Below are 27,651 nucleotides of genomic sequence, written 5' to 3'. Positions count from 1 at the left end.
AGAATTGAATATGCACAGATAAGAGGAAGACAGTCTCTTTCTGCCCAGCTGTCACAGGAAATTAAGTCAAAATAGAAAAACTGTTAAGTCCAATAGGTTGTACTCTTTAAACATATAATTGCTAATTATTATACCAATTAGGGTTTATATATTTAATCCTATTTTACACCTGAGGAAGCTCAGTTTAATAGCTGTGTGAATTCACATGACTAGTGTCATAGGCAGGATTTGAACTCACTTTTGTCTTCTTCCAGTTATTTGTATATTCTTTAATTTCTCTTAATATTTTGTGGTTTCTGTGTAGAGATTTTACACACATTTCCTTAAATATATTCCTAAGTGAATGATGTTTCTTGATGTCTTTCCATTTCTAGTTTGCTAACAATTTTTTTTATAAGTAATTAAATTTTATCTACTCCACTCTGTGTTGTTATGTGTTATGGTCATGTGACTTTCCTGTTTTTTTTCCTGTTAATATGGCATATTAAATGGATTGATTTTCAAATGTTAACCCACCCTTATATTCCTGAAATAAATGCCACTTTTTCGTGATTTTTTTAAAAAACACATTTCTGGAATTTAAAGGTGTTTGCTAATATTTTGTTCAAGATTTGTGCATTTATGTTCATGAGACAGATTGGTCTCTAAGACTAGGGCCATTACTGTTTGGGCAATTCAATATTAAAACCATTGGGATGTCAAGGTTCTGTTTTTTCTTTTTGAAGTGTCATTGATAGACAATCTTATATTTCAAATATACAACACAGTGTTTCAGCAGTTACCATATTATTAAGTCCTCACCCATCCAGTGTGGTCACTGTCCATTAACTTAGATGTTACAGAACCATTAAATGTATTCTCTGTGCTGTACTACCATCCCTGTGACCAACCTACATTGTGATTGCTAATTACTGTGCCCTTTGATCCCCTTCCCCCTCCCCCTCCTCACCAACTCCACCTCCTTAGTCTTCACTAGTTCCTTCTCCGAGTCTGTGAGTCTACTGCTATTTTGTTCCTTCTCTTTTGCTTTGTTTTTATACTCCACAAATAAGTGAAATCATTTGGTATTTGTCTTTCTCTGCCTGGCTTATTTCACTAAGCATAAAACCCTCCAGATCCATCCATGTTGCAAATGGGAGGATTTCTTTTAATGGCAGAATAATATTCCATTTTGTATATGTACCACATCTTCTTTATCTATTCATCTACTGATGGACGCTTAGGTTCCTTCCATATCTTGGCTTTGTAAATAATGCAGTGATAAATATAGAGGTGCATATGTCTTCAATCAGGGATTTTGTTTTCTTTGGGTAAATTCCTAGGAGTGGAATTACTGGGTCAAATGGTATTTGTATTTTTAGTTTTTGAGGAGCCTCCATATTGCTTTCCACAGCAGTTCTACCAATTTACATTCCCACCAGCAGTGTAGGAGGGTTCCCCTTTCTCCACATCCTCACCAACATTTGTTGTTGTTTGTCTTTTGGATGGTGGCCATCCTAACTGGTGTGAGGTGATATCTCGTTGTTTTAATTTGCATTTCCCTGATGACTAGTGATGTGGAGCATCTTTTTATGTGCCTGTTGGCCATCTGTATTTCTTCTTTGGAGAACTGTCTGTTCAGGTCTTCTGCCCATTTTTTAATCAGATTATGTGTCTTTTGGGTGTTGAAGCATATGGGTTCTTTATATATTTTGGATGTTAACCCCTTATCAGATGAGTTGTTGTGAATATATTCTCCCATACTGTAGGATGCCTTTTGTTCTGCTTTTGGTATCCTTTGCTGTACAAAAGTTTTTTAGTTTGATGTAGTCCCACTGTTCATTTTTAATTGTTTTCCTTGCCTGAGGAGAGATGTGTCTAGGAAAAAATTGCTCATGTTTATATTCAAGAGATTTTTGCCTATGTTTTCTTCTAAGAGTTTTATGGTTCCATTGACCTTCATTCAGGTCTTTGATCCATTTCGAGTTTACTTCTGTGTGTGGAGTTAGAGAATAATCCAGTTTCATTCTCTTATATGTAGTTGTCTAGTTTTCCCAGCATCAGTTATTGAAGAGGCTGTCTTTTCCCCCATTGTATAGTTATGGCTCCTTTATCATTTATTAATTGACTATATATGTATGGGTTTATATCTGGGCTGTTTATTCTGTTCCATTGATTTATGGATCTGTTCTTGTGCTGGTACCAAATCGTTTTGATTACTGTGGCCTTGCAGTAGAGCTTGAAGTCAGGGAGGGTAATCCCCAAGTTTTGTTCTTTCTCAGGATTGCTTTGGCTATTCACAGGGACCTCAAGGTTCTTTTGATGGAAAACTCTTAATGGGTTTCAGACTGATCACTTTTGGATTTCTGCTTATGTTATTTTGGATAACTATATTTTTAAGTAATTTGTTCATTTCATTAAATTGTCAAATTTATTGACATAAATTTGTTCATTATGTCCTCTGTTGAATGTCTGCACAGTGCTGTAAAAATGTCTTCTTTCTTAGTCCTGATGCTGGTTATTTTATATTCCTTTTATTATTAATGATCAATTATGCCAAAGGTTTATTGTCTTTATATTTTCAAAGAACCAACTTTTGCCTTTCCTGGTTCCATTAAATATTTGCTTTTTACCTTATTAATTAGTTTCTTCTACTTCCTTTGGATTTGGTTTGCTTATCTTTTTTATACTTTATTGAAATAGTATGTTAGGTTACGGGTTTTTAGCCTTTGCTCTTTTCTTACTCATTTAAAGTGATAAATTTCTCTCTAAGCCCTACTTTAGCTATATCCCCCATAATAGTTTCTCATTTCTACTTTTGCTTCTTTGACCTGGGAGTCACTTAAAAATATAGTGTTAAATTTCCAGGCAGTTCTGATTTTCTTGTTATCTTTGATACTGATTTCTAGTTTAATTCCATTGTAGTCAAATGCATGTTGTGATCCTTTGCAGTCTGTTAAAGCTTTCATTATGACCTACGTTATAATCAGTTTTGGCAAAGTTACCATGTGGATTTGAAATAATATGCTTGTAGCATTACTAAGTGCTTGGCTCAGTATATGCGGATTATGTCAAGTTTGTTCATTATTTGTCCCCATGGTCTCTGAGCTTGAAGTAGAAAATAGAACACCCCGCTGCTCATCCTGCGTGCTTCCCAGACCACCATGCTCCTTGCTCCCTTTTACCTGATGTTTGTGTACTCGGAAGAGTTCTGTATTCTGCAAATAATTTATCAAATACTTGGATTTTGAGCATGAAGTAACAGTGTGTGTGTGTTTATAAATATGTATAGGTGATGTCCAATAACTTCTTTGTTCTTGTGAATGAATTGAGCCTGGACTCTTAGATTTCTGTGATTCCCCTGTAACCTTATGGTATCATTAAAATACATAATCTTCAACAAGGTTAATATCCTTAATTGTTGATATGTTTTATCCCTATTTTCTGAATCACGTGAGAGAGAATTGCACCTAACCCTAGGTTAACTACTGTTAGCTGCAAGGAAAGTGTAATTTTGGTAAATTAAGACTTTTAAACATTTTAGAAGTGAATTTGGCTTCCTTCACCCCTTTATAAATATCATTAATCTCAGCCACCCTGGTCGCATGAGCTTCTGTTATCTAAGCAGACACATGAAATGACACTAGAAAAAGAGCAAATGGCGTATCCTGACTAGACCCTGCCAACAAACAAAATTCAGTTTTAAGTCTATATGTTATGGCACAGGGATTAGTCATCTTTAATAAAATTTAAAGAGCTGTAAAATTCTCCCCAATTGCAGCATGACCTCCAAAGGACAAATCTTGGGGCAAAATTCAAACAATAAGCATAATCAAGGTTTCTGATATTTTAAATTAATTTATCCATCAACCATTTATTGACTTAATTCTCCACATTGTGGAACTTAGGAGTTCCGTCATAGTACTTTTCATAGTTGCCAAACAGTTTAGGCAGTGGCAGATCTGGTAAATTTAGGGAAACCCAGAGTCTTTCTAATTTTACTTCCTAAAACTTTCAGACTTCTGAAATAACTCCTTTACCACATACTAAATACACTTAATACTTTTATTCCTTCTTCTTTCCATTTCCAACAGAATGCTTATTAAGACACTGTAAATTAATGTTATAACCCATGGTTCCAAAAAATGGGCAGCTTTAAGCCATCTTCACCAAATACCAGTTGTCAGCCAGCGTTGTGATTGGAGTCCCAGAGGGGCTCCTTGCATGTAGCATCGTGTGGTGGATGTAGGCATGATTGTCTCTGGCTCAAAGTTCAGTTTTATTGTGAAGGCCTAAGGCACAGGAATTCTCTGTCACTTATTAAAGGAAGGTACTCGGACAAGTGGATGAAAAGGCTGATTGATATTCTTGTAAGTTAGCAACAAAATCTACATTCTTGCCCTAAAGGAGACCCCTCCCTCCTGTCAGGGTATCAGTGCATAGTGTAGGACTGTATGTATATATACACACACCATCAGTCAGTTAGCCATTTCCCCATCTTTAGACGTTTGGGATGCTTCCAGATCTTTTGGTTTTCTTTTGTTGTTCTGTTTTTCTTTTGTCCTCCTAAGTAATGTCCTTAGGACCTTCCCAAGAGTGGAATAATTAGGTTCAACAGCCTGGTTAATTTTATCAAGTTAGCGTGTTTTGCTAGCATATGCCCCAGAAAGAGTGGACTAATACATATGCAATGAACAATATATGGATGTATTTGCTGCCTGAAACCTGCCAATATTTGATTTAAAACTTTTAGATACTATTTTATTATTATATAGACATTTTAAATTTTCATGTATTTAACTACCGCCCCTAGACATCTTTTCCAAATACTTGTTTCATGGCTGCATTTCACTTAGGGAGCTTCCTGTACATATCTTGGTAACAGCAGGAAAAGACTAATTTTATAGTACTGCAGGGGAAAGGTAGGTACGTGCTGGCTCATTTGCAAGAAAGTGCATGTTTAAGACCTCTAGTAAGACCTTCTCCTTGGATCAGGCTTTGTTAGATTAAGGGCCAATAAAGCTTACATAAATCTTCTGAAAAATTACTCTGTATTGTCAGTTATAGAGAATTGTTTAATTTCTCTTCTTTTTAAATTCCTTTTTCTTTTTTTTTTTAGGCTCTGGAATTACAAGCTCGGGTACTAAAACGTGTTCAGATGGAACAGCCAGACGCAGCTCCTGCGCAGAAACATTTAGCAGCTGAAATTTGTGCAGAGATAGCAAAACATTCTGTAGCTCAGCGAGACTGTGAAAAAGCAATCAAGTTTTACAGAGAGGCCCTTGTTCATCGGGAAACAGATAACAAGGTCATACCTTCGTAAAATTTTAAGCACCTTCTATTCCACATGTCATCTCATTTCCCCACATGTAAAATTCTTACCAGTTTATTTATAAAAAAAAGAAATTGACAGAAATATAAGTTAAAAGATCAATATTGTTTCTAGAAATCCTTCAAAACACATGATTAAACTTAATGTTTAAGTCCAAAAATTATGGAAGAAGTGATATAAAGTAAAAATGCAAGCTCTGTGTTTTTTTTTTTCAATATTCATCTGGGTCTTAATAGTTACTTGGAAACAATTTCTCAGCCTCAAATAAATCTGGATCGAGATGATGCAGTTCAGTTTACTAAGGAGCTCTTGTACACGTCTTTATTTCAATTGCTGTTTGGTGCTGGATATTCAAAAGTAATGACATTGAATCTTACCTCACATGGCACAGCAGCAGAATAAACATAAAGATAATACTGGTGTAGAAAACTTAATACGTGCCTGCTTCTATAATTAAAATGTTATTACTTTCTCATCTTCATAGATGACTAAATATTTTTAAGAACACACTAATAAATGATGGGATACTTAATAAGTGATGTAGAACAAAAGACAACCATATGCTAGAATTTAAAGTTTAAGATGGAACATTTTCAGTTTTAAAGCTGAAGCATGCCTTAGAGATTATCTGCTTCAAGGTTTTTCTTTTCAAATGAAAAAACAGTTTGAGGTAATAGGGACCTGGCCCCATCATGGAGCGCGGGGACTACAGTCTAATCTCTCAATTTAAGATCAGTATTCTTTTCACAATGCTTTGTGTCTCTCTTCTTTTCAGTGTGTTACCACCTGATTTACCATTTTGTTCCAGTATAAGAGAAAATTGAAACAAGCTTGCCTGTAGTTTTCCTGCCTATCATCCTTGGCAGCTGAAATTTGTGCAATAACTTTTGGTCCCAGAAGTTTAAATCTGTGTCCAGACATTCTCCTCACTCCCTTCCTGTTTGTCTTGCCCTTCTCCTCTGTAGGTGATGCTGGAGCTGGCGCGGTTATACCTGGCACAGGACGACCCCGAGGCCTGCCTGCGACACTGTGCTCTCCTGCTCCAGAGCGACCAGGACAATGAGGCTGCCACCATGGTTGGTCCAAGAGACTTCTGTGCCATGGAGACAGTTGTGTTTTATATTCCATGTGGAACTTTCAGATTTTACTGGATAAAACTAATACTAGATGAGAGAGGGCTAGCTCATGTCAGCTTTTGGAAGGAATAATATTTTTAACAGTGTTAGCACATTTTGCCAATAAAGGCCAAGAATCTTTTTATTTTATAAGAATGGTAAACCTAAGTCAGGCCTTCCCTTGCCCTTTGGGGCCTAGTTAATTTTTCTTCATGCCTAAGAGGATGCGTGGTCAGGAGGAGTTCATGTGGTAAAGCTGTAATATGCTGAAGATGAACTTTTAAGTACTTACTCAGACATGCTGAACTACTACTTTAAAAGTTTCAGTGGGACTTCAGAGTCACAGGGACAAACTTCATGTATCATTCTTAGATGGTCTGTTTTACATAGTTTGGCCTCTCTTTTGCATTTTTACCTGGGTTGAGGTATGTATTAGTTTTCAAACAGCTACATAGATAATAGTTTGTGAGGTTCATTCAAAGTTGTTGTTATAACTAAAAAGAAATGTAAGAGGTCTCCCTTTTAAAACACACAATGAGACAATCTCAGGAGGTCTTATCTTAAATTCTGTTGAAATATTTAGGTTCGAAGTGTGCTTTTTTTTTTTTTTAAGTCTTCTGGTTGTCATTTTAGGCCATCTTTTCTATGATAGCACATAAAATGTGCAATTCCTTTCAAATCTCTGTTTTTAAAATAACCACTTGAAACAATTTTTCTGCTAAAAATATAGTTTTGTGAACAGCGCTATCTATTGTACATCCTTGATTATCTTCCGTTAAACTGATCTTGATGCTATCTGCTTATGGTGTACCTTAATTTTAAATAGCTCCTTTTTATAAAATGTTGTCTTCTTTTTGTTTCTCATGTGTGTTCATAGCCCTTAATCCTGGTGGGAGGAATATGCTTTGTAAAATACATGGCACTATTTTTAGAACCAACTTTTACCTTTACAGATGATGGCAGATATCATGTTCAGAAAACAGGACTATGAACAAGCCGTGTTTCATTTACAACAGCTTTTAGAACGCAAACCAGGTAAACAGCCACTGGTTATCCTTGTAATGCAATCAAGTCCCTTTTTCCTCTTTTTGGTTATTATGCTCCTTGGAAGAACCCCAACCCTGGTCAAATCCAACTCGGCTTCTTCCACACCTGCCCTTGAGCAGCCGCAATAGCTGCAAGGAAGACGCAGCACCGTGGGCTGGTCTCAGTCTAAATTAGGACCCCAGGCCCCTGCCTGACACTCCTACCATACAGTGAACTCACTCCAGCACTTTTTAGCCTTTCTCATCTCTCCTCAAACCTCCAGCACCCTTTCTGCCCTCGTCATCCTCATCTAAAACCCTGCCCCCTGCTTCCCTGAGAATATATGAGCACCTGGAAGGGAATACCTCTGCCCTCCCGTCATGCCGTCGCCTGCTCCCCACCGGGGGGGCCCTCCGCAGGCCCACGTCCCTTCCGCAGCCAGCTCCTCCCTGTGGGCGCTGGAAGCTGCTTTCACCTCCAGTCAGCGTTTCTCCTGCACCACCCCTGTTTTCCCAGGCAGCACACACACATGCTGTGACATCTCCCTGCTTTAAATTCCTCAGAAAATGCAAACTAACTCTAAATTCCCAATTACTCTTAACTTCCAGTGGCTGCTCAATTCCTCTGTTTTCCTTTACAGCAAATTTCCTCTGAAGAATCTCTGTATGTGCCTTCTTCATTTTGCCTCCTGCACTCCTGGACTCCTGCACCTGTGCAGCGTCCCCTCCGTGCTGCCGGCTCAGTGTTCCGTTCTCCGTTGTCTCCTCGCCGGCCTGTTGTATTGAGCACCGCTTCTCCCCACCTGCACGGGGAAGGGCTTTCTGCACTTGTCTTTGGGGTGCGGGGCTTACCTGGTTCTTCTTCTCCTAGCTGTCCACTCTTTAACTCTCATTTATAATTTATCTTCTCCTTTATGGCTTTTAAATATCAGAATATTGTAGATCTCAGTTTTTGAAACCTTTCTCTGTGTTTTTTATACATTCCCCCTGCTGGGTGACTTGATCAGGCCCGTGGCTCTGTGCTGTGTACACGCTCATGTCTCGGGGAGGTCCCTCTGCAGTCTGCCGCGCATGCGTCCCGGCCTGCTGCGCTCCCCCTCGGCTGTCCGGGAGTGTCTGCAGCTCGCCACGTCCTGAATAGAACACTCCATCTTCTCCTTCCCTCCAAGTCGGCTCCTTCTCCATTTCTCACATTAGTGAATGGCATCACCATTCAGTGTGAGGCCGCAGACCTTCCCAGCCGCCTTTGTCTCATCTTTCTGTCAGTTACCACGTCCAGGCCGTCAGCACGTCCATGCTGGTGCCACCTTGACAAGTATGTCTGGACTGCTGTCACTTTCCACCACCACTGCTGCCAGCACCCCCTAACCTCAGCCGTCCTCTCACGGAGATGATCGCAGGGGCCTCATCACCCTGTCTTTCTGTGCGTTGCCAGTAGGTAGCATACAAATACTTGGAGCTGAGAGAAGCAGACATTGGAAGGAAAAAATCCTGTTTTTATGGAAATGCCAACATTTCAGTTTCTTTTTCTGACGTTGTGAATTTTTCTCCTGCCTCTGGACTTCCTGGGGCCACCTTGTTTCCTGCCTGGGCATTTCCAGTTTAAACGCAGATGTTATTAGGGGGGTCACCGCAGTGACATCCTACTTCCTGTGCTCACTCTGAGGCCGAAATACAGCCCATCCCACACCTCAGTTCTCCAAGCCCCACTCTTACTTTCTTGAGGCTGAAGTCATTTTTTTCCTGCCATGTCTGCCTTGGATTCTAGGCTCTGCCTTGTCCCTTTCTCCTTCTCTGACTAGCACTTGAAGTTTGCATTCTGTGTGCCCCAAGTGGCCCCATGCTGTAGCATGTCCCTGTAAATGAATGAGTCAACCTGGGTTCTCTTTTAGAGACTCCTCTTGTGAATATTTCTAAGCCCCTGATGGCCGAATCGCCCTCACGTACATTTGAAGAAGCCCCCCATCCATCATATGACTTGTGTGTCACCCAGGTTCCTTGGCATCAGCAATTTTTCCAAGTAGATACTAGTAAAATTGACATAGTAGACTTGATGCTTTGGACTGTCTGTTCATAAACGAATATAAAAATGAGTCCTTTATAAATTCAGTGTAAGGACCTTGTACTCGAGAAATACCAAATGACGTACAACCACCCCTCCAGGTCTTCGGGTGTGTGTTTTTCCTTTTGCCTGTAATGCACTTTGCCTTCCTTATCCTTCCTTTCTGTCTTTCCCAGCACATAATCCAAAGTATACTCACTCTGTGCCAAAAGTAAAAATCTGCATCCCTACTGCCACCGCCTACATTGTAAGAGGCCTTATGTGATGCTGAGCACAGTGATCACCAACCTCGACTGCCCAAGACTGAAGGACCTCCTGGAATGCAGGACCTTCAATGCTGAACGAAAGACAGTCTCAGCAGACGGGGATGAGTTGGCCAGCCTCACCATGGATCACTTCAAACCTCTGTCACTTCTTCCAGGACTTACTGGAAATATTTACACACACACACATATTTATTTTTTTCTCTGTTAGCCTGAAAATTCCTCAATTTTCAGGGATCACATCATACTTTGTATCTCCAGCATCAGACACATTGCCAGGCACATAGATGATGCAGAGTAAATGGTTTATTGGCTGAATAAATTAACCAATATGAAATACCAAGTCCCTTAAAAATAGAAAAATTTAAGTAAGTTTTTATGGTTTATGTGCTGTTCTATGTTTAATCTTGCATTCTATGCTTTATTCCAAATAGGACTTTACAGTTTATCCACAGATCTATTTTTTCCAAATTATTCTAAAACTATGCATCTACATTCACTTTATGTGTACGTTACAGGTCATCTTTATACTTTAAATGAAGGCTGTGTTTTAGCTTACTTCAGAATTGTACTAGTTTGACTTAACCTCGCTAGTAGAAAATTCTTCTTACAGATCTAATTGCTGATCTCTTGACAAATTACGCCTTTTCTGTCTTGAAATCTCCAAATCAAATCTGAGTTCTCGACCTTTCCCTCACACTAACAAGTGCTATCGTCTGTCTGCTTAATAGCTAGCTATCGCATCCCGTCTATCTTCTCCTAGCCTACTGCTCTGATTAAGATTTCTGTCTCCGCTCCCCAGACTAGTGCAGTTTCCCAACTAATCATCTAGCCTCTAGATTCTTGCTGCCCCACACCGTCATAGGACTGTCAAAGGACTAAAAACCAAAAGCTATCCCTTTGCTTAAAATTTAGGATGGCACTCCAAGGGAAAGTCTAAAATCATAGCATATTTTGATAATAATGTGGCCCCAGATTATCCTTCCATGTGTATTTCTTACCCCTCTTCCTCCATTTTAATATCTAATAACAGTGAGCTCTCCAGCATGCCCGTTACTCTTCTCAGCTCTGTCTCTGCACATGCCATCTGCCGCTGGTAACGCTTCTGCCTGTCTAGCAAGATCCTCCTGACCTTCAGTCTGCTTAGAGGTCTGATCCTACGTGAAACCTTCCTGCCTCCCCTAGGCCAAGTTAGGACTTCGGTGCACCAGACTCCATAGCACTTCATTCATGCTGCATCACATCATAATATAATTATTTTGGTATCTTCTCATCCGCCAATAAATATGGACTAGGTTTTTTTCAGAATGTAGTACATTTCAGTTTTCAACAGATTCTTTAAGTGCAGAAGCTTGCCTGCTGTCAGATTTTACGGTTATCCAAAAGACAGGTTACAGCACTTTGATCTACCTGTGGTAATTCTAATTTGAATCTAATAATGAATACATTTCAGTAATACTGTAAGGTGGTAATTTTTCAAAAAACTGGCCTACCAAGGTTGACTTCAGATAATATTAGCAATATAATTCATCACACATATTAGCAAAATCATACAAACAAATTTTGGCCATAAATTTTAACCTTCACTTTCTTACCTAATCCTGCCTTATCCACTATAGGTTCTAGATTCTGTGACTTCATTATAGGGTAGTCATTCTACTTTTTATCAGAACTGTTGCAGTTGTAAATATTAGTAATGAAATGTGTAATTTTAAAGCTATTTCTTGCCTTTATCTTAGTTGATTTTCACAATATTCTCTCAGGGTCAATATTATCCTATTTTAAGAGGTTGAATAATACTCCCTTGTATGTACATACCACAGTTTGTTTATTCATTCATCTGTTGATGGACATCTGGCTTTTTCCCACCTTCGGCTATTGTGAGTAATGCTGCTGTGAACACTGGTGTTCACATATCTGTTTGAGTCCCTGCTTTCAGTTCCATCAGTGGAATTGCTGAATCTTTTTTCTTGGAATACAGAATCAAGGATAAATTGGTGCAGAAAGTCTTTGTTTATGCATTTTAAGTCTAAGTCACCCTACAAAAGAGATCAGAATAGCTTATATAACAAGGATTTTTACAAATCTACTAAGAGCCCTGTGCTAACTGAAACTTGAAAGCCCAAACACCTAAAAAATACAACTACAGAAAAATAAAATATGAGCCATCAACATAATGGACTATTATACAGCCATTAAAATCATTTAATGACAATTGGGAAATGTTTACTGTATAATGTTGAATCAAAATCAAAATCCATAGTGTGACTTCAACTTTATATGTTTATGTATATATATACATACACCAAGAAACATACTTATTTGCTTATATTTAAATATTCATAGATTGATTTTTTTCACTCATAAATATATGAAAGGAAACATACCAACATGTAATCTCTAGCTATTGGAAATATGAATAATTTTTGTCTTATATTTTTCTGTATTCTTCCCAGTTTTCTAAAGTGTCCACTATTTTTATGATCTTAAGAAATAACTTATTAAATTACTCTCAAAACTTAGTATTTTAGTGATAAGAAGGAATTGGATAGAATTGGGAGAGGAGGGCTTTCTAGGAACCTGCCAGTAAATTATACCTGAGGCCAAAGAAATATATTAATTCTTTTTCCTTAGAAAGTAAAATAGAGGATTAAAATGCTGGGACTAATATGTTAAGGTTACATTATGGTAACCTAGTGTCTAGTATATTAGGTACATACACATGTTAAAAAAAGTCTAGACTCAAATTTCTAATTGCCCACTTCAAACATTATCATCAAAATGCACCATTCTTATCCCCTCCCTACCTGTATTTAGTGGGAAAGGAGGTCTCAGAAAGAGACTTGCCCTGTGTAACCAAAGCAGTCCACCTGAATTTTACAGTTAGAGTTTAGATCATCTACACAAAGACTTTCTCCCAGGAGTGACTGAAAAGTCAGGTTACAACAAATGTACATTTTTATGAATTTGCCTTTGCAGAACTTTCTGTCACTGACCAGACATCTCCCCAGCCTCTGTCCTATGGTAGAGCATTCAGTTGTCCACACAACCTCTTTAGGGACTTAGAACTCCTAAGGCACTCCTTTGCTTAACTATAAATTGGACTTGATTTGAAGTAAACTATACTGGAATGAAGTAAGATTAGAACCTCCAAAACAAAAAAAATGTGGTCCATATGTGAACTCTTCTTTGTTTCCAGATAACTATATGACGTTCTCTCGTTTAATTGATCTCCTAAGAAGATGTGGGAAACTTGAGGATGTCCCAAGGTTTTTCGTAATGGCTGAGAAACGTGACTCCAGAGCAAAATCGGAGCCGGGGTTTCAGTACTGTAAAGGACTGTATCTTTGGTAAGTCTATTGGCAGTCCTGCATAAAGCTTTTTTCCCATTATGGAAAGTAGAATAAACTTTTTGTTCTAAAATACATCTACACTTTAAAATATATTGATAATTTTATTTACCAAACAGATGATAAATGACTTAACAGTTTGTAGTAAGTGATCGGAGTGATTTTTTTTTTACATCTAACAAGGCATACTGGAGAGCCAAATGATGCCCTTCGACATTTTAATAAAGCTCGAAAAGACAGTGACTGGGGCCAGAATGCCCTTTACAATATGATAGAAATCTGTTTGAATCCAGATAATGAAACTGTTGGAGGCGAAGTATTTGAAAATCTGGAAGGAGACCTGGGGTGAGTAGTGTTTGACAAATTATCTCTTTTTTTGATAAGCAAGGATAACTTCTAAAAAACTAAATTCTAGGATGGCACTAATGAAAAGTCATGAAAAAAATCAAAAATTCTTTTCATTTGTTCCCTAGAATAACTGTCCTCTGAAACAAGCACAAAATGCTTTTAGGTTTCCTACATTGGAACAAGCATTTAGGGAGACACTTTCCTAATTGCTCTATAAAAAAATAGGATAAATTTTTTAATTTGATTTCTTTGGCAAAAATTGTCTACACAATAATAGTAACTCCTTAACAAACAATAGTTATATGCCATCCCGTGTGCTTTATACTTTATGTGCAGGGTCTTATTTATTTTCTGCAACACTATTGTGCAATAAGCTCAGAATTAACTTGCCTAATGTGGTAGAGTTATTAAGTCGTGGAGGCAAGATTAGGACTGAGCTCTACCTGCCATCAGAGTTCCTGCTGTTAGTTACTGTGGTGTGCTCCTGGTAAATGGTAATATTTCTACCAACCTGTGGTTACTGCTTGTCTTCACAGAATTGGGCAAGGCATGGTAGGGTACAGTGCTGAAGGATGGAAGTGTATATGGTTGTAAGAGGTAGTTTCTGCTTTGAGGAGCATGTGATTTACCTGGGAGGCAGGACAATGTCTGAAACTGTTCAGTCTCTGACAAAAAACAGAAATGGGTTAAATAGATATTAAGTGTTGGAAGAATTCATAGAAATCTCAGCAGTGCCAAGTTGTCAGGAGATGTGTAGAGAAAGAACCGGATTGCTGAGAGGTTTCAGTGTCCGGTTTAAAGGGTTGGATTATAGAAACCACTGAAGTTTTACAACAGGGGAGAGGCATGTTTATTTTATGTTTGTTGTAGAAAGGTTAAGGCAACATACTATTATGCAACTATAGGTTATCCCTGTGGAAATCTTCAGCAAGTAGCTGAAAATACGAAACTAGACCTCAGAAGGGAAGCCACAGGTGGAGATACAGGTTTGGGAGACGTGCTCAGAGTGGATTGTTGGGATGCCATGAATGTAGGAACTGAAGTTTGAAAACTAAATTTGGGGCATGGTAACACTTTAAGGGGATTGGAAGAGGAAGAGAAGTCAGGAAAGGGCATTCACCGTTGTGGGAAGAGAACCCAAACTGTGTAATGTTACAGAAGGGAAAGGAGGGGAAATTCACAGAAGGTAACCAGCAACGGGGAATGTTTTAGAGAAGAAAAACGCCTAACTGAGGCCTGAGCAGACCAATAGCTTTAGTATTTGGGCTTTGAGAATTTAATTCCCTTTTCATATTCAGATGGTTATTGCACTTGAAGTTTGTAATCTTTTGACAGATACATAATTTTGGTACACAGTAGGTACTTTCACAAGGGTAGTTACTTTTCACTCCCTCCTTTCTTGTTTTTCCTTTTCTGAATAGAAACACCACGTGATGATTATCTGAATCTACTTATCCTGAATTCTAGTGTCTAGTAGTTGAAACAGTTACTGCATGTATAGATATTGTCTACTTTTTGTCTTCAATCCTAAGTGAATAAAGATTTAATGGTATTTTATTGAAGCACTATTGATTTTGTTTAAATATAATGCATTGTAACTGTGTTTTGTGCTAGAAGAGAATGAGTGACAATCTTCAGAGGGCTTGCTTTAAAATTGGTGACAAAAAGGGAGCCTATGTACTCTAGAGCGCATTCTAATCTCCATGAATTTTACTTATGAGTAACAGACATAAGAGATTTATTTTTAATTGTATACAGTAATTCACCTGAGAAGCAAGAGTCTGTGCAATTAGCAGTGAGAACAGCAGAAAAACTCCTTAAAGAACTAAAACCTCAGACTGTTGAGGGTCATGTACAACTTCGCATAATGGAAAACTATTGCCTATTGGCTACCAAACAGAAATCTAACGTTGAGCAGGCGCTGAATACCTTCACTGAAATAGCAATGTCTGAGGTTAGTAGGTTTTCAACTTTACATGTTATCTTTCCTTGTTATATAGAGAGATGCATTTTGATTCATTGTTTGAAGATTGACTTAATTACTATTATTAAATAATTAGATAAAGAGCTTGGCGTAATTTCACATAGTGTACCTTTCTTTCCAGAAAAGACACTGTAACTTTTTGCTATGTTGTTTATGTATTTATCAAGCTGTTAGAATGGTGAATTCTAGAGAAAGGAAATTCTTCAAAAGGGCATAAATTAATTCTCAAACTAATGGCTTTATCCTCTGGAGAATTTATGTGTTGTAGACATAGCATAGGTTAATTTCTTAAGTGGAAATAAACACCTCGCTGCCTTGATAGCTCACCCTTTCTCTTTATGTGAACTTGAAATTTTTCCAATCCTAGGGCTAAGATCAATGCTGACAGCTTATAATCCAGTCATGCAAATAATGGTGGTGTTCTATAGCAACACTGAAGTAACCCCCTGCAACAATACTAATATTAATACTAAAGCCACTCATCATAATAATAGATAAAGGCTTTCTCCTCTTTTTAACCTTACTCAGATGTGCCTCCCTTATGTTTCTTCAATTACTTGGTATTAAGGAAGGACTTCTAGGCACCCACCCCAGCAGTTGGTAATAGCTACTTGTAGGCACACTCATTGGATCTCGTGTGTTCCAGTCAGCAATGTTGTAGGCCACCAGAAACTTGTAATTCCATGTCTCTGAGAGGGTATACGGAATTCTGTTGTGTTTTCTTGTGGTTCAGAGGTCACAGTGGTACCCAAAGTACCCTACAGTCGCCCTTTCCCCTTGCTTTGCTCCCAGGACCTCGGGGGGCTTTGGGAAACCTACAGCTGCTGCTGGCATTTGAGTACAAAAATCCGAGCTGGCGCTCTGTTACCCCTGTAAGCCGCCCTGGGAGCCAAACAGCACGGTAACACGAGAGCAGGAACACCACAGAGCGGAGCCCTTCCGACAGTGGAGCTGTGTTCTCGGGGCCTGTGCTCGGTGGATTGGGCTGTGTGGCAGCAGGTGGATGACAGTGGTGGGCTGAACAGAGACCAGAAGTAAGACTATCATAGAAGTCTAAGAAAAATCTGTACAGTTTTGGTGAGGCACTGTTCAAGAGAAGGCGTCCTAGCTACTGAGTGCTGTGAGGTGGCCTCCCACCCTGGAACCGGACTTGAGATTGCGAAGTGTGAGGGAATTGCCCAGAGTGGTGAGTGACGTCACAGCTGGCTGCTAGACTGTGTCAGTTTTTGTGCTGGTGAGACTGCATAATTTTATCATTTCTGCATATGTGTTTAGTAATATACTATTCCTCAGGTCTCTTTGCTGACCGTATTGTCCAAAGACTGATTATGAACTGAAATTTCAGGAACAATGCACTTTTTCTTGCATTTTTCTCTTTTAATTCATAGGCTGTATATATTAAATACAATGAATATTCATTAAGCAGCCAGTAGATTCTAAGCACACTGCAAATCACAAAGATAAGCTGTGTATAGTTCTGTCTTCCAGTTTCTCATAATCCAGGGAAGATAAAAGGCAGGCATACTGTGTACAAAGCAAAATCTCTCCTCGAGTTGCAGATAAAAGTGCTGTAGGGACAGGACAAGGGGAATTGGGAGACCCTTTTGTGGAGAAGAACCAGGATAAATTGGGTTTTCACAGGCACAAATGGAGAAAATAATCCTAGATGAAGGAGAAAATACGAACAAAGGCAAGAGGCAGGGAAGCATCGGGTATGTTCACAGCAATATGTGGCATTCAGGTTGATTGAAAAAGAGGTCTATGACAGGAAGTCATGGGAGGAAATGTAGGAGATACACTAAACCCAGACAAAATGTTTCCACTTGCTTTCATCCTGTCACCTTCTACCGTAAAGGTGTGTTGTTTATAATATAGCTGTGTTGTCCTTCATGATCTAAAGTCTTTGCAGCTTCGAATGACAGGGAGTGAGAGAGAAAAGCTGAGGGAACACGTTGGGGCAACTGCACCAGAAGGACACCACAGGGCTGAGGCAGGGGGTCAGAACTCGGGTTTGCAGGTGTAGAAACTCCCCTTCGGTTCCCTCAGGAGTGAGCAAGCTGTGCGGAGTTGATTCATTCTAATCATGCTCAAGGTGTGTGATTTTCAAAACCAGAGAGCTTATTTTTAATGTAGAGCATGGAATATTTTTAGTATGTGAATAGGCCTCAACATTTCACAGTGCCAGTTCTCAGGCCGTCCTAGGACCTTCTGACAAATACAGAACAAATGTGTTTTCTTCTCTTCCTGGGGTGGAGGTGGGACTCAGTAATTAATAGTATCTCATTCAAGTCTCCAAAATCTAAGCCAATTGGATTTGGCACTCAACCTTTTCGTCATCCCTTTATTAGGAAAACAAATTAATACTGGATGTTTATTCATAGGCAAAGAATTAGAGCTAAGGGAGTCTTATATTCCTGAAAAGTGTGTTGATGAGCTCTGATGAATGTCCTTTGCTATTCCAGGGTCTTTACTGACTTTCAGCCATGGTCAGTGTTGAACATTAAGCCTTGTAACGCTCTCCTCCCCTTTTGCAGGATTCTTTGTTGGGTGCCTGAACTTGCTGTCTGTCTTGCAGTGTGACTTTATTACAATCATGGCACTATAATTTCTGAATCACAGCTTCTTATCTTTGTATTTTAAACTGAAGCCTTCCGCTTTATAAAATCATCACTATCCCTCTGCTGAAATTTAAAAAGCCACCTTAGCTTGATCAGGCACCTATACATACTGCTTAGTAAGTTGGTTTCTGGATAGATCATTGATGGCTTCCATTTTTTATCAATTCTTATTAATCGGTTGGTTTCACAGAGGGACATTTACTGACTTTGAACTCCATCTAAAAGAACATCCTGTTTTATGGACAACATCAAAAGCTGCAGACTCCAAATCTCAAAGCATATTTTAAGGCATAAGTTTATTTCATATAATTTCCAAGTGGTTAATTAATTGCATGCCTTATTTATAACATTCCATTGGTCAAACTTTATTTGGAGAAAAGGCTTTTGAATAAAATGAGAATGGGGAGGAAAAGAGCACTACAAGTCAGCGTAGACAAGGAGTATCATTTGCAGGAAAATCACTGTTGTCATCCCTGTTTCACAAGTGAAAGAACTAAGGAGCCAAAACGCTAAATCGGAAACACAAATGTTCACTTAGGATTACACCGAAATGGAACTTTATTTTTCCTGTTTCTATACAAAACCCAAACGGCCAGCCAGTCCCACTAACGGCAGAGCCACCCTGATGGTCTGGAATTCTGTGGCAACGGCATCTTCTCATTTGCTGAATTATCTGACCCCACGGTACCTGACCAGGCCTCTTCACGGCAGCCCGGGGTTACGTGACGTGTTGGTTCAGTAAGGACCGGACTTCAGTTCCCTGTGGAGCCAGAAACAGAGTCCACGGGCCAGTTCTTAGATCATCATGTTCCCTTGCTCCTTTCTCTGTTTCTTTTTAAACATAGGATATTTGTGTTTGTATATCTGGGGGCCTAAAGGTTTGCTTCCTCACAGAAGGACCATATTCCAGCACTTTTGGGAATGGCAACAGCTTACATGATCTTGAAACAGACGCCAAAAGCCAGAAACCAGCTGAAGCGTATCGCGAAAATGAGCTGGAACGCTGCTGATGCCGAGGACTTTGAGAAGAGTTGGCTGCTCCTTGCTGATATTTATATCCAATCAGCAAAATACGACATGGCAGAAGAACTCCTAAAACGCTGCCTGCGCCATAACAGGGTAGGTGCCTGGAGAGTCAAAATGAATCGTTGACCTTTGTTGTGGAAGCCTTCTACAGTAGGCTGTTACAGAGTAGTGGTCCATTTCTAACGATTTTTGGGTGTTTTTTTGAAAATTAAATGTTTATTCTTACCACAATCAAGAAATTAACAATAGTAAGAAAGAAGCAGTTTGCCCTTCAAAGTAAAGAAAAATAGAGATTATGCAGTTTCAGGTTTCAGCTGTAGTTGTGCCCTACATACAGGGAGTATTTTCAGAATGTCAAGCATTTACCTGTGATTATCCATCTCATTCCAGAACTGATGGAAATTGCAAAAGAACCTTAATTGTGGACGTCTGTCCCTCCTATTAAGAAATACTCTTAATGAATTTACTGCAGCTGCATGTCATTTCCATATTATTAGAATCCACTATGCATACCATATTTTGTGGGGAAAGTCTTTTCAGAATTTAATTTGATTTGTTTAATAAAAAGTCCTTACCTTTAGGTATAAAATTGAAAATCTTGAAGTCCTTAAAATTCAAAGCTTCTTAGTAACAGGGCATTTTCATGTTCAATCACAAAAAAAAATGGATGTCTCACCACATTTTTTTATGTTTAGAATGTATTACTATTGAGAAATAATGGTACTCAACTTAGAAACATAAGGATATTCATCTTTACAGATTCATATCAGTTACTGCAATATCTTAATTACATTAAATCTATGTGTTCTCTTTGAGCAAATTAGATTACAAAATGGATAATTTGTTTTTTAAAGAGGAGTTATTTATGATCAAATATGATTAAGTTATTTTCTTAGGAACTTTAAAAATCTGAAACATCAGTCCATTTACCAGTTTATAGTCTATACATCTAATTTTAAGCTAAAGTGACCTTGAAAAGCAGAGCATACTTATCAGTAGGCTTTAGAAAATCTTAAAACTGTCAAGTGGCTGACCCTTATATACCTAGTATAGGATTTAGCGAGAAGACACAGGACTGAAGGTTTTGGTGCTGATAGAACTGCAGTTTGCCGGAATGCTGACAGCAGTGTGTTGCGTGATTAAACCTGATGGCTACCTTAGAGGCGTCAGCCCGGCTAACTAGGCATGTCAGTACTGGAAGCATGAGATTCAGGGTGTAGAAACTTTAGATTACATTACAAAACATGGGGATCATCCAGATCTGGGGCAGAAAGGGACAGGATGACTCTAGACCATCTCGTCATCCCAGGTGGCAAGGAGGCTATCGAAGAAGACGAGAGGCATGTCAAGGACACGGGAACCAACTTGAAGACACTCCCAGTAGCCAAAGTTGGGCACTTTAAATATTAATAAAAATAATAACTGCAGTGGACTGAAACACACCAAATTATGTTTAAATCCGTGAGTTTAAAAAGATCCAAAAAAGAAAAAGGAGAGAACGCTTAACTCATCACCACTGAAATGTGCTAATGAAATAATGAACTATTATTTCTAAAGCTGGCGAATAAAGAAAAAGAATAATAAAGGAAAAGAAAAGGCATTTATCCCACCTTTTCTGTATGAACTATGCTAGTGGGTAACAAAATAGTAGAAAAGGAGATATTTTCCAGCTAATAAATGAAGAAAGATTAACTGTCACCGTTTCCAACCCTGATAAATTAATAAATGGTTATAACATCATGGAAAGACAGTCAGGTGTGTGCCTCCTGAGGGAAGAACATACAGTCATCTAACACGGGGCCAGGCTTGGGGGAGGCGAGTGGAACCTCAGGTCCAAAATTTAAAGGCAAACTTAAATCCTCAGTGATTATCTTAGTCAGCCTGTGCTGGTCTAACAAAGTACCACAGACTGGGTAGTACACAGACCACAGAGGTTTATTTCTCACAGTTTCGGAGGCTGGAAGCCTAAGATCGGGGACCGGCATGGCGGGGTTCTCATGAGAGCCCTCTTCTGGGTTGCCCCCCACCAACCTGTGTCCTCACCTGGCTCCCTGGGGCCCTTTGATACCGGCACTACTCCCATTCATGAGGAGCGTGACCTGGTCAGCCCCCCAGGACCTCACCTCCTAATGCCGACACACTGGAGATTAGGGTTTCAGCATAGGAATTTGGGGGGGACACAAACGGTCAGTCCATTGTAGTAATCAAGATAAATAATAAATAATAATTTAGTGTAATTTTTTTTTTTTAATCAGAATGTCAAAGTGTTAAAAAGACAGGATTTGACAGTGCTGCGCTGAGCTCTATTGAAGCCCAATGCAAAGGGAAAAATATTCACATGGATTTTTTAATGGGTGGGGGTCTTAATAAAAATTATATTGATGTATTTTCTTCCATGAAAGTCAGGAAAGTAAAATTGTAGTAGATTTTGTTTGGGTATAAATAAAATATTCAAATTTAAAATAATGAGACTTTTAATATATCTACTTTTCAGTTTTTCAATTTTTAAATTAGTGTTCAGGGAAAAATAATTTAAAAATACACAGAAAGATGTGTTGCACATTTTTCCTTTGGCCTCAGGCCCCAGTGTGGCTCAGCAGGGCACTGATCTACGACTTGAGAGACATTTCAGCCAGTCACGTATGTGGGCCTTATTTGGACCCTCATCCTGACAAACTAAAATTTTTTTAAAATTCATTTTTAGACAATTTGAAATTTGAATAGTGACTGGATATTTAGGGATATCAAGTAGTTATTAACATTTTAGGTGTGATAAGTTGTGGTTATGTTTAAAAGTAAGTCCTTCTTTTTCAAGAGCGTACTAAACCATGAATGAAATGATACACTATCTGAAGATTTTTGTATCTGATAATACAGAAGGCCAAGTGTGTGGGGTAGAGGTAAAACTACTAGTTATGATTTAATTGTTATGAAGATAATGGGCTCGTGGGGTTCCATTTATTGTTATTTCTGTATTTATATGTGTTGAGACTGTAATAAAAAGAGTGCATGTCTATATATAAAATATACATTCCCTTGACTCTTACCAAAAATCCTGATTCTGCAGGGTTGGGGTGGAAGCTTGGCATCAGAATCTTTTATGAAGTCCTGTATGATTTCATTGCTTAGCCACAGTTGAAGGCCATTGTTTTATGTGCCATTTCAAAATGAGTTAATATAGGTGACCACTGCAGCCATAAGCACTCCATAAAATCTTAGTGGTATCAAGCTTAATCTATTGATGTATCTTTCATTCTTGCTTCATAAGTCTTGCTGCAAAGCCTACGAATATATGGGATACATTATGGAGAAAGAGCAGGCATATACAGATGCTGCCTTCAACTATGAGATGGCCTGGAAGCACGGCAGTCAGACAAATCCAGCGGTAGGTGAGTATAACAAATGAGACCAGGTTTTCACAGGAAACTTGGGCTTTATTTGTAAATCTTCATTTAAATGCATTTGATTATCTTTTTAGGAACAAAATAGACATTAAGAGCCAACTTCTTTTGTCAAGTCCTTCTGAAAAATAAATTTTATATTCATAGTAGATTATTGGCTACTGACAGTTATGAAGTATAGTTTCCTGAGATTCAAACTTGTCCTCAGTCACCTTAGACAACATCTAATCTAATGCTGCCTCTTTCTCTGCCCTTCACCCTCTGCCATTTCCAAAGTGGTAAAGCTGTGGGAACAAGGCCCCATTGTCAAGTCCCTAGGAAAACACTGCAATAAATTGCGTTCTGTGGGTTCTTCACTGGGAATCCCTCAGTGCCTTTGAACCCTAGTGTATGTTGTGATGGGTATCACAGAGGGATGTGCTTCCCACTGTGATTTGACCATGGAGCATTTTATTTTCCTTACCATCTTGAAACATCATCTTGTTCCAAGTGGCAGGCTGTTCATTTGAGGAATTCAAGTCTCCAGTGTCCCTGACAGATGGGCAGCCTCCAGAGGACTGTAGCGTTGGTGACTAGCGTCACCGCACGCTGTGAGGAAGCGCGTCCCTGTGCTCCTCTCTCCCTTTGCATTGAGCTAAAACGTGCTTCGTTGAAGCCGCTCAGGTCTGCTCTGTGGCGCAGCCCAGGGAGTCCCCCCTCCTCAGGGTGTGGCCCTCCCACCGCAGACTTCTGTCGTGTGTGTCCTCAGACTGCTCTTCAGACACTCCCGTTACTGGCCCTTCCTGAGGTCTGCTGCCAAGGCTTCCCCCTTGGAAACTCCACATCCTGTTTCCCAAACTGCTTTGGAGTATTTGGTGAGATACTAATAGTTATTTCTTTAAAAAAGAGAGAGAAGTTGAATATGGGGAGATTAGATTCCGTGGCTAAATAAGTATAAGTTAAGACTAATTGCATGTGTAAGAACGCTGTTTTTGATCAAGCATTTAGTAGTTGTTAATTCAGCCTCAGATGGCAGCAGTCCTTTTCCGTGTGAGGGTATGGCCTCAGATTTACCTTCCAGTCAGGTGGGTCATCTTTACACTAACTGCTTCAGTTCAGGATTTTCCCCACCTTGTGTTTTCTGGGGTCTTTTATTTTTCTAGACTTGCGTAGGACATTGGAACTCATATTTGTTGATAGTATTTTCCTTCTCAGATACTGTGCATCTTACGAGAATAAAATCAGTTTGTAAAATGAAGACTTTATTCCGCAGAAGGAATGCATTTAGAAGTTAAATTATTTAAATATTCTGTTTCTTGGGAGACCTTAGCAGATACAGAGATTCCAACTATTGGTTGTTTCGTTTTGTCATCTTTGAATTATTTTGTAGTTGCTTTCTATCAGTTCCTCTACTTTCTCCTTAGACAGTTTTCCCGGAGACGGTCATTCATTCTTTAGTTTCTTCTGTAGGAATGTCACTGCATCCAGACGCCCCAGCCAGCCTGACCAAGTTAACGATGAATTTCTCTTTCTCAGTGGTCAGGGAATGCTTGAAATCCTGGGTGTGTTCTTCCCACAGGATTCAAGCCTGAGTGTTGTCACAATGAAAGGCACCAGGAACTGAGAGCCAGTGGGAGAAGAACTCACGCGAGTTTCTCCCTGCGCTCCCATTCTCAGGGTGCCTGGCTGTCGCTGGACTGTTTCGCATCATTTGTATTCTCTCTCTCTCTCTCTCTCTCTCTCTCTTTACCCTCTCCTTCTCTCCCATTTTTCCCCCTGATGGTATAGAGTCAAAGTCTTAAAAGCTTGACAGGTATAATGCAGCTGCAGTGCCCATGTTCGGTGCCATTTCTAGCCCTCTTTTTGCTCTATGAAAGTTTTTAAGTAAAGTAATCTGTCAGGTTTCTTCCGACATTAAAACTTAGTGCTTCTATTTAGTGTTTGTCAAGAAAAAATGCTAATATACGTGTTGTGCTTGAAAAGTTCTTGAAGCATTTCACAACAGGTATGTCTTCTGATCTTTAAAATTGCATCAAGAGCTAGAGAGGTTATTATCTCCATATTTTGGATGAGGAAAGGAAATTGACAGCTCAAGACACTCCGGACACTAAGCTGAGGTCTCAAAGCTAGTCAGAAAGCCAGAAACCAAAACTTACATCCAAGTATTTTGGCTCTAGTTTCCATGTAAAGTATATTTGGCGTGACATCCTTTTTAAATGTCACAAACTCTATTTGTGCATTTTAGAATTCCTTTTTAATGTTACCAAGTTTACCACTCTGAAGCTTCGTGTTTTCATCTCTGACAGTTCTGTATGTATGTTTGTGTGTGTATATATCAAGTACTATGAATTCTAGATAATTCCTATTTCTTATTTTTTACTACCATATGATTATATTATCCAGTAATTGTTTTCAAACATTTGTTTGAAAGTTTAAAGTTTTTGTTTTGGTACTTTGATTAGAGCCCAAGAGCAGCATTTGAATTTCCCTACTTCACATATCTAAGAGGTAAAATGAAGTCTTTAATTTATTAACTTTACATCATGCTATATCATATCTATCGAATACATTTCCACCATTACTTTTCTCACCTTCTCCGTAGTTTGCTAACTCCCACAGCATTCTTACAGGAAAACAGCAGTCATTTGAGAACGTCTTAAAACTTTCTTCTAAGTTGCCGCTATGTGAACATGACACTCCAGTATTAGTCATTGTGGTAACTGTTACTCATCGCCGTCGCCGAGTGTCCGGCGACCACGCCCCTCTCTCCGGGCGCTGGCCTGCCTGCCCCGCCCTCTCACGATGCACTCTCGGCCCTTGGCCCCTGTGGGCCCTCCTGCCGCCGGCCTTCCCACGCGCGTTCCTTCTGCCCGAAGGACCTCTTGCCCCTCACCCTGCTGGCCCAGTGTGCGCCTCATCCTTCAGACTTCCAGTATCGCCTGACACCCACCCCTTCCCAGCCAGGTTTCTTATTATAGCTCTCTTGGCCTGTACTCTTCTTTCATAGCATTTATCTCGGTTTTGAAACTATTCATTTACTTAACATAATTATATAAATTACCTAATTACATAAATAATCTACTTTCTTCCCTAGTAGAATGTAAGCCTTGTAACTGTACGAACCAGTTCGCCTGATGGGTTAAGTGCTGAGTAAATCTATACCATATAAATGAATAGGTGTCACCATTGAGTATTTACTACAGTCTGAAATACAAGGCTTTTCTAGTTACAAAAAGTCCACTTGAGGACGGCGGTCCTCTGACCAACAGCGCAGTCACTGTGGACCTTTGTTCCGGCTCCATCCTCTTCCTACCCGTTCCCCTTTCTGGCCGCTTGGCCTTCTATTTTCTCATCATTTCTCCCATCTTAGTGCACTCACCAGCCTCTGGTAAGAGTTCTCTAATGAGTAAGCAAACAAAGGGAAAGGCGAAAAAAAAAAGTTAAGGGAGGCAGTGTGCTCTATAAATGCTACTATACCATTATGGTTCTTTGTCTTCACAGGATACAAACTGGCATTTAATTACTTAAAAGCAAAAAAATATGTGGATGCAATTGACATATGTCATCAGGTAATACTTCATATTTCTTAAAATTATTCAGATGCACAATTTCCTACTTTGAACAAATCTCAAGATGTACATGAATAGAGGTAGAAGATGTAGCATTTTAGTTAAATGACTTAGCAAATACATTCAGGAGGGGTTATCAGTTTTTGAAACTTAGGAAAGTTGATTTAAACATATGCTTATTTAGGACTCAAATAATAAAATGTTTATGTCAATTTAAAGACAAGGGCTAGAGGAGAAGCGTGTTACATAGAACTGCATCTTTAAGTCAGAAGATGTTTGAGGATTGTTACAGATTTTCCAAGCCATTATTCTGAGTAGGAGTTCTGGTGAATGTGTCTAAGTTTGGTTATTAAAGAATTCAGATTCATAAATTAGAGGTAAAAGATATTTCTGTAATTTAGAGGTCATCCAATTTTTGTAGTTGACCTCCATCTAAATACCTCACTAAGATGTGACATACTTATGTTACAGTTTTAAAATATATATCTCCTTTGATTTTCCGTGCAAAGCATTATGTAAAACATTGTTAAGAGCCCCAAGAAAAGCTCTTAGGAAAGAATTATGTAATGTCTCCTATCCCAGATGGCTGTATCAGCATCATCATAGTAAATACTTGGCCTCGGTGATCACTGTTGATTACTGAGTTGCCCTGCTGTAAGAGTATTTCACATTAAGGTTAAGGCTGTACATTGATGCAAGATTATACATTAGAATTATTGGTAGAGGGTTTTTTTAAAATTAGTGTCTCCCCACTTGTAGATTCAGGAGGTTTGGAAATCTGTATGTTTCAAAATCACTCTAGGTAAATCTGATGTGTGCTCTTAGTTAAAAATAACTCTCTAAGAGTTTATTAAATGTCATGTATAAATAACCAAATTTAAAAATACTTTAAATTATTGATACATAATTGTTTTCTGCAATTCATCTATTAAGAAGTAATTGTATTTTCTATAAGTTGTACTCATATTCTATTTCCCTATAATTATTATTAGTGGAAATGAGTCATTATGTCATGGCTCAGATGTCATCTTTAAGATGTGTTGTATTTGTAGTATTTAGACAATGAAATCTCCTCTGTAATGCTCATTTCTAGGAAGTTTTGTAGCTCTCTGCTTCTTGATAATTAATTACAAGTTCTTGTGCTTCTTTTGTGTTTTTTCCTGCAGGTTCTTGAAACACATCCAAATTATCCAAAAATCAGAAAGGATATACTTGATAAAGCCCGCACATCTTTAAGACCTTGAAAGTTATTTTGACTTAGTGTGTTGATTAAATGGGAAATGAAGGGAATCTGAGTTTTTCCAGTTCAAAATAGGTTTGAGCTAATATTTGTAATAGAAGATTCCTCTCTTTCTCCAGCAGAGGCTGCTGTTGCATGTAAAGAGATATACTGTGGCCAATAGATGTTTTCTGATGGGGAAGGTGAATGAGAGCTGGTTTGACTGACCCTCTTGATTAGGTTTCTCTGTGGTAAAGACTATGACCCATTTCTATAAAGAATATTTTGTTGAACTCTATGTAATTTAGTGTACTGTGTTTTCTAAAGAGTATTAGTTGTTTATTTCAGGAAACAATTAAAATGCTTTTGTTCTCTGTTCAA

At 38.8% G+C, this 27,651-nt stretch overlaps 1 protein-coding gene across 3 annotated transcripts in view; it reads left to right on the top strand.

Moving 5' to 3' along the window:
- TTC21B (tetratricopeptide repeat domain 21B) overlaps nucleotides 1–27,651 on the top strand; it is a 62,743-nt gene extending 35,092 nt beyond the window's left edge. Inside the window, exons 20-29 of one of the 3 annotated variants that reach the window (XM_073241595.1) lie at nucleotides 5,099–5,287; nucleotides 6,277–6,387; nucleotides 7,380–7,461; nucleotides 12,976–13,126; nucleotides 13,310–13,471; nucleotides 15,233–15,428; nucleotides 18,971–19,195; nucleotides 22,371–22,487; nucleotides 25,984–26,051; nucleotides 27,218–27,651. In XM_073241595.1, coding sequence (XP_073097696.1) covers nucleotides 5,099–5,287; nucleotides 6,277–6,387; nucleotides 7,380–7,461; nucleotides 12,976–13,126; nucleotides 13,310–13,471; nucleotides 15,233–15,428; nucleotides 18,971–19,195; nucleotides 22,371–22,487; nucleotides 25,984–26,010 — 1,260 coding nt within the window. In that variant the 3' untranslated portion in view covers nucleotides 26,011–26,051; nucleotides 27,218–27,651. Of the gene's footprint in view, nucleotides 1–5,098; nucleotides 5,288–6,276; nucleotides 6,388–7,379; nucleotides 7,462–12,975; nucleotides 13,127–13,309; nucleotides 13,472–15,232; nucleotides 15,429–18,970; nucleotides 19,196–22,370; nucleotides 22,492–25,983; nucleotides 26,052–27,217 lie in introns of those variants that run through there. The other 2 variants (XM_073241594.1, XR_012133417.1) reach the window with 2 other exon arrangements.

The sequence above is a fragment of the Manis javanica genome, chromosome 7, assembly GCF_040802235.1.
Source record: "Manis javanica isolate MJ-LG chromosome 7, MJ_LKY, whole genome shotgun sequence".
Lineage (NCBI taxonomy): Eukaryota > Metazoa > Chordata > Mammalia > Pholidota > Manidae > Manis > Manis javanica.
The sequence above is the reverse complement of the archived record's forward strand: the minus strand, read 5'-3'. Positions and strand labels throughout refer to the sequence as shown.